We start from the raw sequence: 14,523 nt of genomic DNA on the forward strand, positions 1-14,523 counted from the left end.
GGCGGGAGAGTTGCCAAGTGGCCCGCCTTGGTTGAGAAGCAACATGAGCCCGACCTCTGGGTGGATCCCACTGGCTATGGGCAGCCATGGGCAGGCTGCCCCAAATAGGGTGTAGTCTGGGCAGGATAAGTGCGCCATAGAGACACAGAGGCACTACCAGCAGAACGCTGCACTTGTCTGCGATGAAGGCCGGCCAACTGCTATCTGGTACGCGAAGCCTGGGCCGACCGCTCCAGGGCTGCAACTCTCCAGGAACCACTGGAAGGCCCATCGTCCTTCTACACGCCTCCGTTAGAGGAGACTAAGCCAGCCAAACCTGGCGACGTGCCTGAACAAGGGTAGACAGTACACGTCCAATTTCCTTAGACAGAAGAGCAAACGCATGGAGAGATGAGTCCTTGAGTAGGTGACTCGATTTCAACACCCTCCAAAGAAGCTGAGAGACCCAGCAATAAATGCGACAGGGAATTACCAAGTTGCCCCAAACGAGTGCTAGAGTCATAGGCTCTATCACTAGAAGTCCCGGAGAATTCCAGTTTTCCTGCAAGCCCCCTGCCCTACTTCAAGTTTGTGTATTCACTCTACTTTGCTAACTGTCCTTGTTGTAATGCAAATAACCTTTGATATGACCAGCTCTTCTACATGACACTGGATAAAGGCTGAAACAAACTGGCATCAAAACAAGAGCATGCTCCAAACACTTTTCATTACCTGCTCCTGCAACATCATCCTTTTTGCAAGAATATCTTGATAAGTCATAACTAAATCTTTTAATTAGGCAAACCTATTAAACAACCAGATATCATAGGGGTCCTAGTTTCTGAGCTGGGAACAGGTCATAACACTGCATTTCCAACAAGGCAAGGCAGAGCCTATTTATATTGTCCATTCACCAACAGACTAATTTATATTGCAAAGCCCACTATGTGAAAGAAAGAACAACTCAGAGAATAATTGTATTTTGTCTTGTCTCACCTTTTCATGCCATTCAACATTTCAGCTTAGAAAATGACAGTATGAAACAGTATGATCTCAGTATTGGAGTAACATTTATTTCACCCAAGGAAAAGCACTACATATGAAGCTACAATTGTCCCATTCACAAACCCAATGTGAGTCCTTCCTGCATTTGTGACAGGAAGGACAAGAAATCTGGGATTTCCAGTGCCATAGAGCAGATCATCAGTGACACGACACTGAGGACGAGGACACCTGGCATTAGCTCTCAAAGCCTAATCAGGCACCACAATGAGGGAAGCTATGGCCGGCTCAACAGAAGGCATATGGCCCAAGCAAAAATTGGGCTCATCTTGCATGGCCACCAGTGCTCTGTCAGCAGAGGTCAGCCTCGAAAAGGCCTTAGTGTACGCCCAACAGGAATGGACCTCCTTCACATACTTTGCAGATGGGGGAACCACAAAGGACGACCTAGGAGTAGGACGCCGAAAGAAAGCACTGGAAGCCACAGGTTGGTCCTGTGGAGCATCCAGCTGCAATCCGGCAAGAGCATTTCTCACAGTGCCCACTACTGAACCATCGCCCTTAAGGGATTCAACCAGCCCATTCATCCCCTCCAGCTCAGAAGCAAGCTGGGCCACTTGCCGAGACATGCCCTCTAAAATCCTGGAGCACCTCATGCTCCTCTTCCGTGGAGGCCCCATAGCCTCAGGAGCCACACGTTTCACAGGCTGGCTGGCGCCTTGAAGCCCAGCCAAACAAGCATCACCTGGGACATAGGCAGGACAGAACAATTAGGACAGGCCGCATCAGTCAAAGCCTCCTTTAGCTGATCCAGTCCCAAACAAGAGAGACACAAATCATGCCCATCCTCCAACTGGAGAGGGGCCAAACAAGCTCTGCAGCACGGCACGTCCAACATCTCACGCTCACAGGGCCAGGTCAGGTCAAGCTGAAATCGCCACTCTTGACACTTAACCCGAGCGAACAGGTCGGGAAACCCGATCGAGCAGAAAACGCCACCAGGGGTTCCCCAGCAGCAAGGCTGCAAGCAGGACTAGCCAAGCTGCCCACGGGCTGCTGAGAGGATGATGGTTGCGCCGGCTGCGGTCCGCTTTTCTTGCAGTCAAACACCAAGCAACTTTCTGCTCTTAAATTGTTTCTGTGCACTATGTATTGCATTGCACACTATTGGCATCAGTCTTAATAAAGTGAAGCCACACTTTTGACCTGGGGAGCATTTTAAAGGGGTTCCACGACGCTCGCAACCAGTTCACAACAGATACACATGAACCCTGGCTGTAGGCGTGACCACCTATGTATTTTTCCTGGATGACGCAATCACGTTAAGTGTTACAGCCAATCACAGAAACTTGGCACCGAAAGACGAGGCTTGTTTCGATACTCTGTAGAACCGAAGCATTTCGGTCGGTACCATAAAAAAACCGATGTTCGGTACCCAGCCCTAAGCACGGCAGTGAAAGTAAAAAGCAAGCCCAAAAACGGCTACCAATAAACAAATAAGCAAGCCTTAAAAAACGACTGCTATGACTGGTAGGCAAGCCCGAAAGCGGCTGCACATTAAACAAAATGCGAGCCCGGAAAACGGCTGCTATCAGAAAATATAGGCAAGCCCAAAAGCGGCTGCAAAATAAACATAATGCAAACCTGAAAGCACCCGAAAGCGGCTGTACAATAAACAAAATGAAAGCCCGAAAGCGGGTGCCCAATAAACAAAATGCAACCCCGAAAGCGGCTCCAAAATAAATGAAATGCAAGCCCGAAAGGGGCTTCACAATAAACAAAAAAGCAAGCTCGGAAGCGGCTGCACAATAAACAAAAAAGCAAGCCTGAAAGCGGTTGCACAATAAACAAAAAGCAAGCCCGAAAAGTGGATGCTACAGTAGTAGGCAAACACGAAGGAGCTGTACAGTAAACAAAAATGCAAGCCTGCGACTGCCAGTTAACAAGCTGGTTTGAGTCAGCTAACGTAAAGGCACCTGCAACAGAGAGTCGCGGTGAGAACGGGTCACCATTTGCTGTCGATAAGGAGAGAAAAACTTACCGGACGAAGAAACCAAAAAGTATTAACGAAGAGCTTGCAAAGCCTTCGGAGGGCGAGATGATCATCGCAACTCCGACCTAAGTCTCTAGGCTACCAGAGATAAGCAACAACAGTGTCTTACCACCTGTTCAACCTGCATCCGAGAAGACGAAAAGGTACTGAGCTATCGTTCTCACGTGATTATATAGGCTCACCAGTGTCACCGGGGGTCACATGTGACTATGTTGGTAAGATTCTCGACCTGTGCATGTGCAAGAGTGATCATTCATGCTTCAAGCACCGCCTCTGGTGGTCAGTAGGAATGAAATAGAACTAACAGATATTTAGATGTGAAGCTGCGTGACTTACCAGCTGCTTATATGATTCTTCCTTCTTCTTTGCGTCCTCTGTGGCCATGCAAATTTTTTCATGTAGATGCTTGATCTCTGAAAGTTTTGTAGAAGACTCCAGCTGAGGAAAAAGGGACAACAATAAAACCATCTGAATTTACAGAGTGCATATCGAATTTACTGCACCACTTACGTCCTTGCTGCTGCAGATTTGTTTTAGTCTGCGTAGTTCTTCAATTAGTGGAGCACGATGTTTTTCCCACTGAGATGCCAGATTTACCACCCGACTTGCACCAGTTTCCACCTGAGACTATTGGAGGGAACAGAATGAGTGGTAAGAAAGGAAAAGCCTTGCTGAAAGGTTTACCACGTGATTACAGAGATACATTTTTACCTGAAGCTTCTGCAAGTTGTTGTCTGCATCTGGCAACAGTTCTAGAGTTGTCTTTTTTACCTGCATATCCTCCTGATTTTTAGCATTTTCAAGCTCCCTCTGCTTCAGTTCATCAAACACCTACAGAAAAAATGTTAGATTTTATACAATAGTAAAAACCTCTGCAGTCAAACCAAAGATTAGGCAAGGATTTGGTTTTAGGACTTAGGTCCTGACCTTCTGAAGGTTTGTGTGTCTTAAAACAGCTGCAACATGTTTGTATAGGCAGAGCCTGTCTCTAAAGAAGGTGTAGTGTTTTGCGTTTGATTTGCAGATGGCCGGTGCAAATCTTTTTTTTGCATGTGTGCTTCTATCAATATGCAGATCATATTCTAATAACCAACCAGTAAATTTAGACATTTTCCACATGCAAAGCAAATTATCAAATCCAAAACCAAACTTTCTTTCTGTCCTTTTTTTCCCTGCATTTTTTATTGATGTTCATAGCTTTTAGAGAAAGGCTACAAGGTACACTCTAAATATTTTATATTATCATCATTATTTTAGGAATAATAAATATCTTAATCTCCATGGATTTGTATTTCAACTTTCCTTTATAGCCACTTTTAAACTGCTTCTACACGCTGCTCATTTTCATGGGCGGAAGTAGACCAGTTTGCATGTCTTAACATGCATATGCAATTTAGTGGAATCTCTGAAGATCGAGGCCTTAATCTTTTACAGGGTAATTATTTTACTACAACCTATGAGGGTGTATGCAACACCCGTTTGTCAGCAAATACACTACATAATATTTCAACTGACATGAAATTCATACCATATGGTATCACTAATCCAGCAATTCCTAAAACAAACAGAACCATAAAATATTTGTACAGCTATAGCGGGCTTTCAGTCTTTAAATTTTCCCACATTTCATTATGTCCCAGCCTTAATCCATAAGAATAACAGTAATTAATCTCTTTCTTCTAAAAGCAAAACCCACTTATGTCAATGTAGAAATGTTTTTTTTTTCCATTTTGAATTTTCTTTTTTTTCCTTTTTTTTCAAAATAGAATACTCGGAATTCACAAGTATACACAACCTTTGCTTAGTAGTTTGTTGATCCATCTTCAGCAACAATCTCAGCAGAAATTCTTTACTGAATATGACGCCATCAGCTTATACCACAGATATTTAGGCAGTTTTTTCCATTTTTCTACGCCAAACATCTTAACACTAGATGTCCCGGAGAATTCCAGTTTTCCTGCAAGCCCCCCTCCCCTCTTCAAGTTTGTGTATTCACTCTGACTTGCTAAGTGTCCATGTTGTAATGCAAATAACCTGTGATGTGACCAGCTCTCCTAGATGAGACTGGATAAAGGCTGAAACAAACTGGCATCAGAACAAGAGCATGCTCCAAACACTTTTCATTACCTGCCCCTGAAACATCAGACCTTTTTGCAGGAATGTCTTGATAAGTCATATCTAAATTTTTTATTTAAGCAAACACTATTGAACAACCAGATATCACACGGGTCCTTGTTCCTGAGCTGAGAACAGGTCATAACCTGAATTAAAAAAATTATTATTTAATGACCCCCGGAAACCCTGCTTTTAACATTCAGAAAATATTACCCAACGAATGAAAGAGGTCTTTAAATTGAAAGCAATGTGTGGCATGTTAATTGACTCACATTTAGGTGGGAAAAGTGGTGTTGCTTTTCTTTTCTTTTTTGCCAGTGTATCAATCCTGGAGTTAGTTTTGTGGTGGCAATTCTCAAAATAGCTCTGTGGTGTTGATCAGTTAACAGGGATTTGTGACGGGCTTTGTTGATGTTCAAGACCAGCAAGCGCCAGGACAATCTCTTAAAAGTGTTTCAGCTGTGGGATCGGGCTACCAGCAGTGCAGAGCTTGCTCAGGAATGGCAGCAGGCAGGTGTGAGTGCATCTGCACGCAATGTGAGGCTGAGACTCTTGGAGCAAGGCCTGGTCTTAAGGAGGGCAGCAAAGAAGCCACTTCTCTCCAGGAAAAACATCAGGGACAGACTGATATTCTGCAAAAGGTACAGGGAGTGGACTGCAGAGGACTGGGGTAAAGTCATTTTCTCTGATGAATCCCCTTTCCAATTGTTTGGGACACCTGGAAAACATCTTGTCAGGAGAAGACGAGGTTAGCGCTACCACCAGTCTCGTCTCATGCCAACTGTAAAGCATCCTGAAACCATTCATGTGTGGGGTTGCTTCTCGGCCAAGGGAGTCGGCTCTCTCACAGTTTTACCTAAAAACACAGCCATGAATAAAGAATGGTACCAGAATGTCCTCCGAGATCAACTTCTCCCAACCGTCCAAGAGCAGTTTGGTGATGAACAATGCCTTTTCCAGCATGATGGAGCACCTTGCCATAAATCAAAGGTGATATCTAACTGGCTCAGGGAACAAAACATAGAGATTTTGGGTCCATGGCCTGGAAACTCCCCTGATCTTAATCCCATTGAAAACTTGTGGTCAATCATCAAGAGACGAGTGGACAAACGAAAACCTAGGAATTCTGACAAAATGCAAGCATTGATTGTGCAAGATTGGACTGCTATCAGTCAGGATTTGGTCCAGAATTTGATTGAGAGCATGCCAAGGAGAATTGCAGAGGTCCTGAAGAAGAGTAGACAAGACTGCAAATATTGACTTGCTGCATTAACTCATTCTAACTGTCCTTAAAAGCTTTTGTTACTCATAATATGATTGCAATTGTATTTCTGTATGTGATGACAACATCTGACATACTAGGGGTGTAAATAATAATCGTTTTGTATCGATGCATCGATCCAAAAGCCGACGATCCGATGCATCGACACGTCCGCAAGATAATCGATTAATGTTTTTTTTTTCCCTCCGGTCTATTTTTATCCATTTGCTCCTGGGCGTAATTCTCCCTCCCGTGCTGCGGTGCCGCTAAACCTATTTTGCCCTCCTACCGCGCTTCCTGGTTATACTCTTACAGCAGTTTGTTGCAGCAAGCTTCACACAGACATTTTTAAATTATGCTCAGTATTGAAGCGTGGTCTGGGCTACACGCTGTGGGTCTAAATACGGCCGAGGCGATGAGGAAGTGGCGGCGAGTTTAGTCCGACGACGGAGGGACAATGGGGCAAAAAGAGCGGAGATTCAGCTGGAAAAAGGCTCCCAGCTTTCTCGCGCACCTCGCTCTTCTAGCGGGTCAAACTTCACGAGTTGTTTTCCGCAATTTCGGTCATAAAAACAAAACAAGCCGGCCTCCTGTCTGGTGCACTGTTTGCGGTCAGCTACAATCTGGGAGAGGAGCAGCGGAGCGTCTCTCAAGGGGCGGTGACGTCAACACTCTGGAGCTCTTCTTCTTCTTTTTTTTAATGGCGGTTGGCAAACAACTTATAGTTGCATTACCGCCACCTTCCAGAATGGAGTATGGACCAGACAAACTATTATATTCTCCCTAAAATACCCGTTCTTCTTAGAAAATTAAAAATACTACCAAAAACTACATCCCCAGATGACCTTTGAAACAATTCCCTTATATCTGTCTAACTCTCTACACAACATCTCTCTTTCCTGAATATATTTTTTACATTCTAAAAAAATATGTTGGACAGTTTCTCTGGAGCCGAGGTATTGCATTGAACTCATTACACTGATATTGTGCAGTATTTTTGCAGTATTTTTTGATGCAACTTTTCTACTTCTGTTATTTGCTGTTGTTTCTAAAGAAAATGCATAATGATTTTACAGCTTTCATTGATTTATTTCAAACTTGAAACTTTGTTTAGCCTGTAAGGTGTAAAAAAAAAAAAATAATAATAATAATAATAAAAAAATTAATCGATTAATCGAATCGAATCGAATTGTGGTGTATTCTTAAGTATCGAAAATAATCGAATCGTTGGGTCAGGAAATCGATACTGAATCGAATCGCCATGATGGATGTGATTTACACCCCTATGACATACACACATGAAAACCAAAGGACAGCAAATCATGTGAAAATATAATATTTGTGTAATTCTTAATACTTTTGTGAGAGCGTACAGACTTGTGTAAATATATATATATATATATATATATATATATATATATATATATATATATATATATATGTTAGGGCTGCAACAACGAATCGATAAAATCAATAAAAATGGACTTTTAAAAGCGTTGGCAACAAATTTCATCATCAATTATTTGTGTCAAGCGATTAATGCGTCATCCGCCGCCGTCGTCATCACTGCCACTCGATTGAAACGGGGGAAGAAAAAAAATACGGCAGAGCAAGCCAGTGCCGCAGGTGAGCAAAGGCTGTTTTCAAAAGGCAGAAACGTCAACTGTTCTAATGACTGATACCGCAAATGCAAGCTGTGTCTTAATTCGCAGACAGCCTGCGCTTTGTAAAGCGAAAGAAGTCGTCACATGCAACTTCTGTAAAAACAAATTAACATGGCACGGAAGCATCACTGTTACGATGCAGCACCTGAAAAGAAAACACGTTGGAGCCTTCAATGGCAGTGAAGAGAGGTCATCAGTTTCGTTTTAAAGTGGGGAAACGTAACGTTTCTCAGGTAGCTCATCTGATGCTTTCCTTACCTTGTAAGTAGGTTACAGACAGTGATAAGGTTGGCTACTTATTTTACTTTTAATTTCATTTGAATCAGCTTAAGCAGCTTTATATTTTCTTTATAAATAAATTAACTTGCAAATTATGAGGGCAAGGTTTTTAAAGTTTAAATCTTCTGGCAAAGTAAAATAAAGAAGATCCTGTATTTTATGGAAGTGAAGTGAAGTGATAGGTCAATTCATTTTATGCCACATTCCCAAGTAAATATCTGTCTTTGGAGGATGTGTTTTTTTAACACCCCAAGTTCTCTCATTTTTATTCCAAATACAATTTATAATTTGAATCACAGGGCTTTTTTTTATCTCTATGGGTAAGTATTTTCTCAAGTAGTAACTTTAACCGCTATACTTTCCTGTCTTAAAAGGCAGAACTCTTCTAGTCATTTGTTGAAATGGGGGGACCTATTGTTTGAACCCCTTAGGGCAAGGGTGGGCAATTCCAGTTCCTGGGGGCCGGTATCCTTCAACTTTTAGATGTGCCTTTTGTTCAACACACCTGAATCAAGTAATTAGTTGATTGAGAGGACTTGTGAGAAACTGACTCCATACTGAGGAGGTAACTCAGCCATTTGCTTCAGGTGTGTTTGATAAAGGAAGGATGTAAAACTTTAAGGATACCGGCCCTCAGGAACTGGAATTGCCCACCCCTGCCTTAGGGACTTTTAAAAACAAAAATGCCTTTCTTTTTTTGCTCTTTATTACCGTATTTTCACGACCATAAGGCGCACCGTACTAAAAGGCGCAGTCTCAGTTATGTGTGCCATTTCTGTATTTAACACACACATAAGGCGCACCGGACTATAGGGTGCGTTTTTTATATACAGGTACATGTCCTCTACTACCTTTAAATACCTCTACTGCGTGTTTTAAAATACAGCGGGGGCAAAACTGAGTATGACTGTGCTTTATTCATAAATTTATTACAAAGTATTAATCAAACCTGGGAGCTGGCCGTGAGACAGATACATCGCTGATGACAGAGCTGTGATCACCCCTAAATTAACTTAGAATCCTGAAACCTGCCGACGGAATATGTTCGCTTTTATTACCGGCATCCTGGTGCCTGCAGTTTAAATTATTTAGATGAAAAACACCTGCCAGCAGCCGCGGCGACCCAGCCCAGAGGCTGCTGTTGAAGGGAGTCCTACTGTCGGTGTACCGCTGGTATGTGGGGGTCTGAGCAGCTCCGACAGAAATAGATAACCTGGATGAAATGACTGCAATTATTAAGTTTTCAGGTGGACTTTCTCACTTAAAAACATATTAAAACTACTTTATTCCCACTGATCACAGCAAATATAGCTGCAAGATTTCGATTATTTAGATGAAAAACACCGGCCCAGAGGCTGCTGTTGAATTAAGTTTTCAGGTAGAAAAATAGAGCGGGAGCAAAACTGAGTATGATTGTGCTTTATTCATGTATTTATTACAAAGTATTAATCAAATCCATCAAAGTCATCATCCTCTGTTTCTGAATTGAACAGCTGCGCTAAATCAAAAATGCCAATTTCCCCTTCTTCGCTGTCAGAGTCACTTTCCGTGCCGGGCGGCTCCTCAGAAATCATGCCGGCTTTTGCGAAAGCTTCAACAACAGTGCCAGCAGACACGTTAGTCCAAGCATCTACAATCCATCCGCAAACGGTGGCGTAACTTGCCCGGCGCTGCCTTCCACTTATCCTGAAACTGTGGTCTCTGTCGGTCATCCATCGCTCCCACGCCGCTCGCAGCCTTACTTTGAGCGGCCGCTTCACACCGATGTCGAGCGGTGGAAGTTCCTTTGTCAGACCCCCCGGGATAACAGCGTTCATTTGATTCACCTTTTTTTCACATCGGCTGTGAGATGGGCACGCAGTCACAGATTAACAGCGATGGTGATGCGTGGAAAAAAACACCTGGTCTCCTCACATACACCTGCCTCAGCCACGCTTTCATCATCTCCTCATCCATCCAGCCTTTTTCATTTGCCTTAATATCATATGTCATCAGAGCGATGTGTCTGTCTCGCTGTCAGCTCCCAGATCAGCTTCTCTGATTGGTTGATGCGACGCGTCCAGCAGCAAAACTTCAATTTTTCAATTTCGAGCAGCAGCAGCGCGTTGGCAGATGCTTAAACGCTCCCGACGCGCAGCGCCTGCTGCTCAAAACGCGCTGCGGAACCTTTTGCTGCGCCTATACGCGCGTCAACCATTGACTTTGCATGTAAACACGCTGCTTCAGCTGCACCTGCTGGGTCCGGTTCACACTGATGTCGAGCGGTTGAATAACAGCGAGCACAGCTTAATTTGTTTCACCATGTTTTTCACATCAGCTGTGAGATGGGCACGCATGGAGTTACAGATTAACAGCGATGGTGATGAGTGGAAAAAAAACACCTGGTCTCCTTACATTCAGCCACTCTTTCATCATCTCCTCAATGAGGTGGTCTCAAAAGTCGCAGTTACAACACACATAGGGCGCACCGCACCAAAGGACCGCACCGCACATTTTGAGGGAAAAAAAAGACGTTTAAGTGCGCCTTATAGTCGTGAAAATACGGTAAACGAAGTACCCTATATTTTGTGGATGTACAGCTACATTTCTCATGTAAGTTTGTGTATTTTTAACACAAACATTTATTTTTCATATTGCACCAGTACAGTTAATGAGCAACCTGTACTTGTGTGCTTGTTTGTTAATTTTGGAATAAAGAGGTTAATATAAAAAATATTTTTTGTCCGATTCATCGAAAAAATAATCGGCCGATTCATCGATTTTTAAAATAATCGTTAGTTGCAGCCCTAATATATATATATATATATATATATATATATATATATATATATATATATATATATATATATATATATATATATACACATACACAGTGAAAAAATGATGCGACGGGCTAGTCTATTTTGCTGAAATTTGATTACAGCAACTAAAAATGGTATGCAGTAATATGTATGGCCCCCACGTGTGTGTGTATGGATGCCTGACAACGTCAGGGCATGCTGCTAATGAGACGATGGGTGGTGTACTGGGGTATCTCCTCCCAGATCTGGACCAGGACATCACTGAGCTCCTGGAAAGTCTAAGGTGCAACCTGGCAGCGTCGGGTGGATGGAAACATAATGTCCCAGAGGTGTTCTTTGGCTTTAGGTCAGGCGAGCTTGGGGGCCAATCAATGGTATCATCCTCATCCTCCAGGAACTGCCTGCATTCTCGCGCCACTAGGCTGGGGATTGTCGTGCACCAGGAGGAACCCAGGACCCACTGCATCAGCATAGGGTCTGACAATGGGTGCAAGGATTTCATCCCGATACCTAATGACAGTCAGGGTGCCGTTCTCTAGCCTGTATAGGTCTGTGCATCCCTCCATGGATATGCCTCCCGAGACAATCACTGACCCACCACCAAACTGGTCATGCTGAACGATGTTACAGGCAGCATAACGTTCTCCATGGCCTCTCCAGACCCTTTAAGGTCTGTCACATGTGCTCAAGGTGAACCTGCTCTCATCTGTGAAAAGCACAGGGTGCCAGTGGCGGACTTGCCAATTCCGGTGTTCTGTGGCAAATGCCAATCGAGCTCCACGGTGCCGGGCAGTGAACAGAGGGCCCACTAGAGGATGTCGGCCCCTCAGGCCACCCTCGTGAAGCCTGTTTCTGATTGTTTGGTCAGAGACATTCACACCAGTGGCCTGCTGGAGGTCATTTTGTAGGGCTCTGGCAGTGCTCCTCCTGCTCCTCCTTGCACAAAGGAGGAGATACAGATAATTCTGCAGAGACTGTAAATTAGCTGTCAACCTCTGAGCATTAGCTGCCTGTTCTTGTGGTGATTGATTGCTAGCATAGTTAGAATGCTTTGTGTCAAAGTGATGGCTGATATAGTACTCTTTGAAAACTGTGAACTTTTCTTGGCTTACTGTATTTCCCTTGGTCTACTCATCTTTACCAGGGGAAAAATGGCACCTAGAAAGTTACACTCCAACAATGGTCAATGTGTCTAGACTAATGGGTAATCTATCAGGAAAATCAGGGTATTGCAGGGAAAAGGTTTTAGATGGTCGGTCAGCAATTAACCAATGATGTGAAGGCCACTGTGCCACTTAGACGTTGAAAGCAGTGCAAATGTCACAGTCACACTTATTTCAAAACATAATAATTGAGTTTTCATGTTAACATATAGCCCTTGGTGCGTATCGCAGCACAGTGCCCTTCTCAAAAACTCGCATATCTAACTGGAGAGGCCTATAAATTTAATTTTATGTTAACTCATATTTTTGTGTTATCCATTGTTATTGTCAGAGGAATATACATACGGTATCAGGAATGACAAGTCTAAAAGGTTATTGATTTCTGATTGGGAAAATAATTAAATAAAATATTTTTTTTATTAAAAGCATTCAATTGAACTCATGGATTTGCACTAGTGAATTGGTTTGAGCACATTCCAATTGCTTTATGAGTTAATTTAATAATGAGTATAATTTCATTGGAAATTCTTAAAAATGGATTTCAGTTCACAACTGTGATATCATTGTATTATTTCATTGGTAACGATTTTCAATCAACTTCAATTGTCTTTTTCCTTCTATGGGTACATCGCAACTATTTAGTTTAGCTGAGTTTAACTTGCTTAGTTGAGGGTTTCGAACTTAAAGTCGCAAGAAGTCATATTTAAATGTAAAATCATTCATCATGGCTTAAACATGTGTATAAATGTACTCAGACGATATCGTCCCAAAATGTAGAACATTTCTATTTTAAAAAAAATGTCTTAAAATCTGTGTTTTTTTCTCGTTATTATATGCAGGCTGGTTAGTTGTACATCAGCTTGTACACCTTAATTCAGCCATTCATATATTAACGGTGATCTGTCAATCAAATTTTTTTGGTCATAGCATCTTGATTCATATGTTGCAGCTAATATATTCAACGGTTGAAATAAAAATCATTGGCCATTTTCTCAATTCACTAGAATGTGAGTATTGACTCATTTCCTTGCCAAGTATGTTTTTGAAAGGAACACAGGAAAGTATGGACTAAGGGAGAACAGGAGCATGCAGCATAAATATGGGTCAATTGGAAAAGAAGCATACTCATGACGTCACCTCGTCTGAAGCTGCATTTCTCCTCCTGTTATTAAGTCACTAGATAATAATGAATTCTAACTTTTTCATTTACTGGGGGAATACCACTACTCAACACAGTCAGATAAACATGAATCAAATGAACATTTTGCCAAATAACTCAAAAATATCGCCATTGTAGCCAGCGGTCCTTCACACACAGCTATGCCGAGAGAGGGCTGCTGCAGACAGGCTGCTCTTAGACCTGGCTGCCATTACCCACAGAGCTCCGCTGGTTGCCGCGGTCCTCTCAACTTAAAAAAATAAAATAAAATGTAAATTACACATTAAATTAGAGAATGGCCCATATAGTGACGCTTAAAATTTTAATGTTCTCGCCTCAAATTATTGAAGAACAGCAACAGAAAAGAGAACTTTTAACTTAATACTCTGAGCTCTGTGAGCACTCCATTGAAAGCTGCTGCTGCCACAGTGCATGATGGGACAGCTGCCAATCTCAAGAACCGAAAAGTCTGCTCTGATCAATGCTTGGTAAAAAGGGAGGGGTGAGAACAACATCCGAGGACTTTGTCTGTTCTTGGTCTGCTGTTCTTGTGAAATTGTACAGTACTAGGGCTGAGGCTGATGACGTTTCACGAGTACACAAGCACATGAGAACACACATATTGAGAAACAGCATTTATTTACTACCATTGAGTTACGTACCAGTATTCACTGGGATAAAATTCTGTGTCGTCGGCAGGCGTAGAGCTAACAGAACTGGCAGCATTGTTAGGCAGGGGCTTAAACGTACACCAAAGATCTTATACCAACAAATCTTATAAAAATTTTACCAAAAATGTTATGTAAACAGACCTCTTGTCTACACCATCAACTCCAAACCTGTTTTAGTTCTTAACTAGAAACAAAAGCTCATGCTCGTTGCTAGCACTGAAAATAACAGTAATCACTTAGACACATGCCGGATACTACTAACTGTGCTTTCTTTGGCAGAATTCCCTCTGATGAGAACTACTGGCATGTTTTCAATATTGGGATCGGATCTTCTCAAATCTGTTTTTGATGTTTTATTAACATAATGAATACAACT

General features: G+C 42.5%; 1 protein-coding gene across 3 annotated transcripts in view; it reads right to left on the reverse strand.

Annotated features, from left to right (window-relative positions):
• Positions 1 to 14,523, reverse strand: part of ccdc22 (coiled-coil domain containing 22) — a 77,134-nt gene that overhangs the window by 25,162 nt on the left and 37,449 nt on the right. For all 3 annotated transcript variants that reach the window (XM_038273844.1, XM_038273843.1, XM_038273845.1), the window contains 3 exons: positions 3,746 to 3,865; positions 3,545 to 3,661; positions 3,371 to 3,472 (listed from right to left, as the gene is read on the reverse strand). In XM_038273844.1, coding sequence (XP_038129772.1) covers positions 3,371 to 3,472; positions 3,545 to 3,661; positions 3,746 to 3,865 — 339 coding nt within the window. The remainder of the gene's footprint in view (positions 1 to 3,370; positions 3,473 to 3,544; positions 3,662 to 3,745; positions 3,866 to 14,523) is intronic.

The sequence above is a fragment of the Cyprinodon tularosa genome, unplaced genomic scaffold (assembly GCF_016077235.1).
Source record: "Cyprinodon tularosa strain WSP-4 unplaced genomic scaffold, ASM1607723v1 ctg892, whole genome shotgun sequence".
NCBI classification, from domain to species: Eukaryota; Metazoa; Chordata; class Actinopteri; order Cyprinodontiformes; family Cyprinodontidae; genus Cyprinodon; species Cyprinodon tularosa.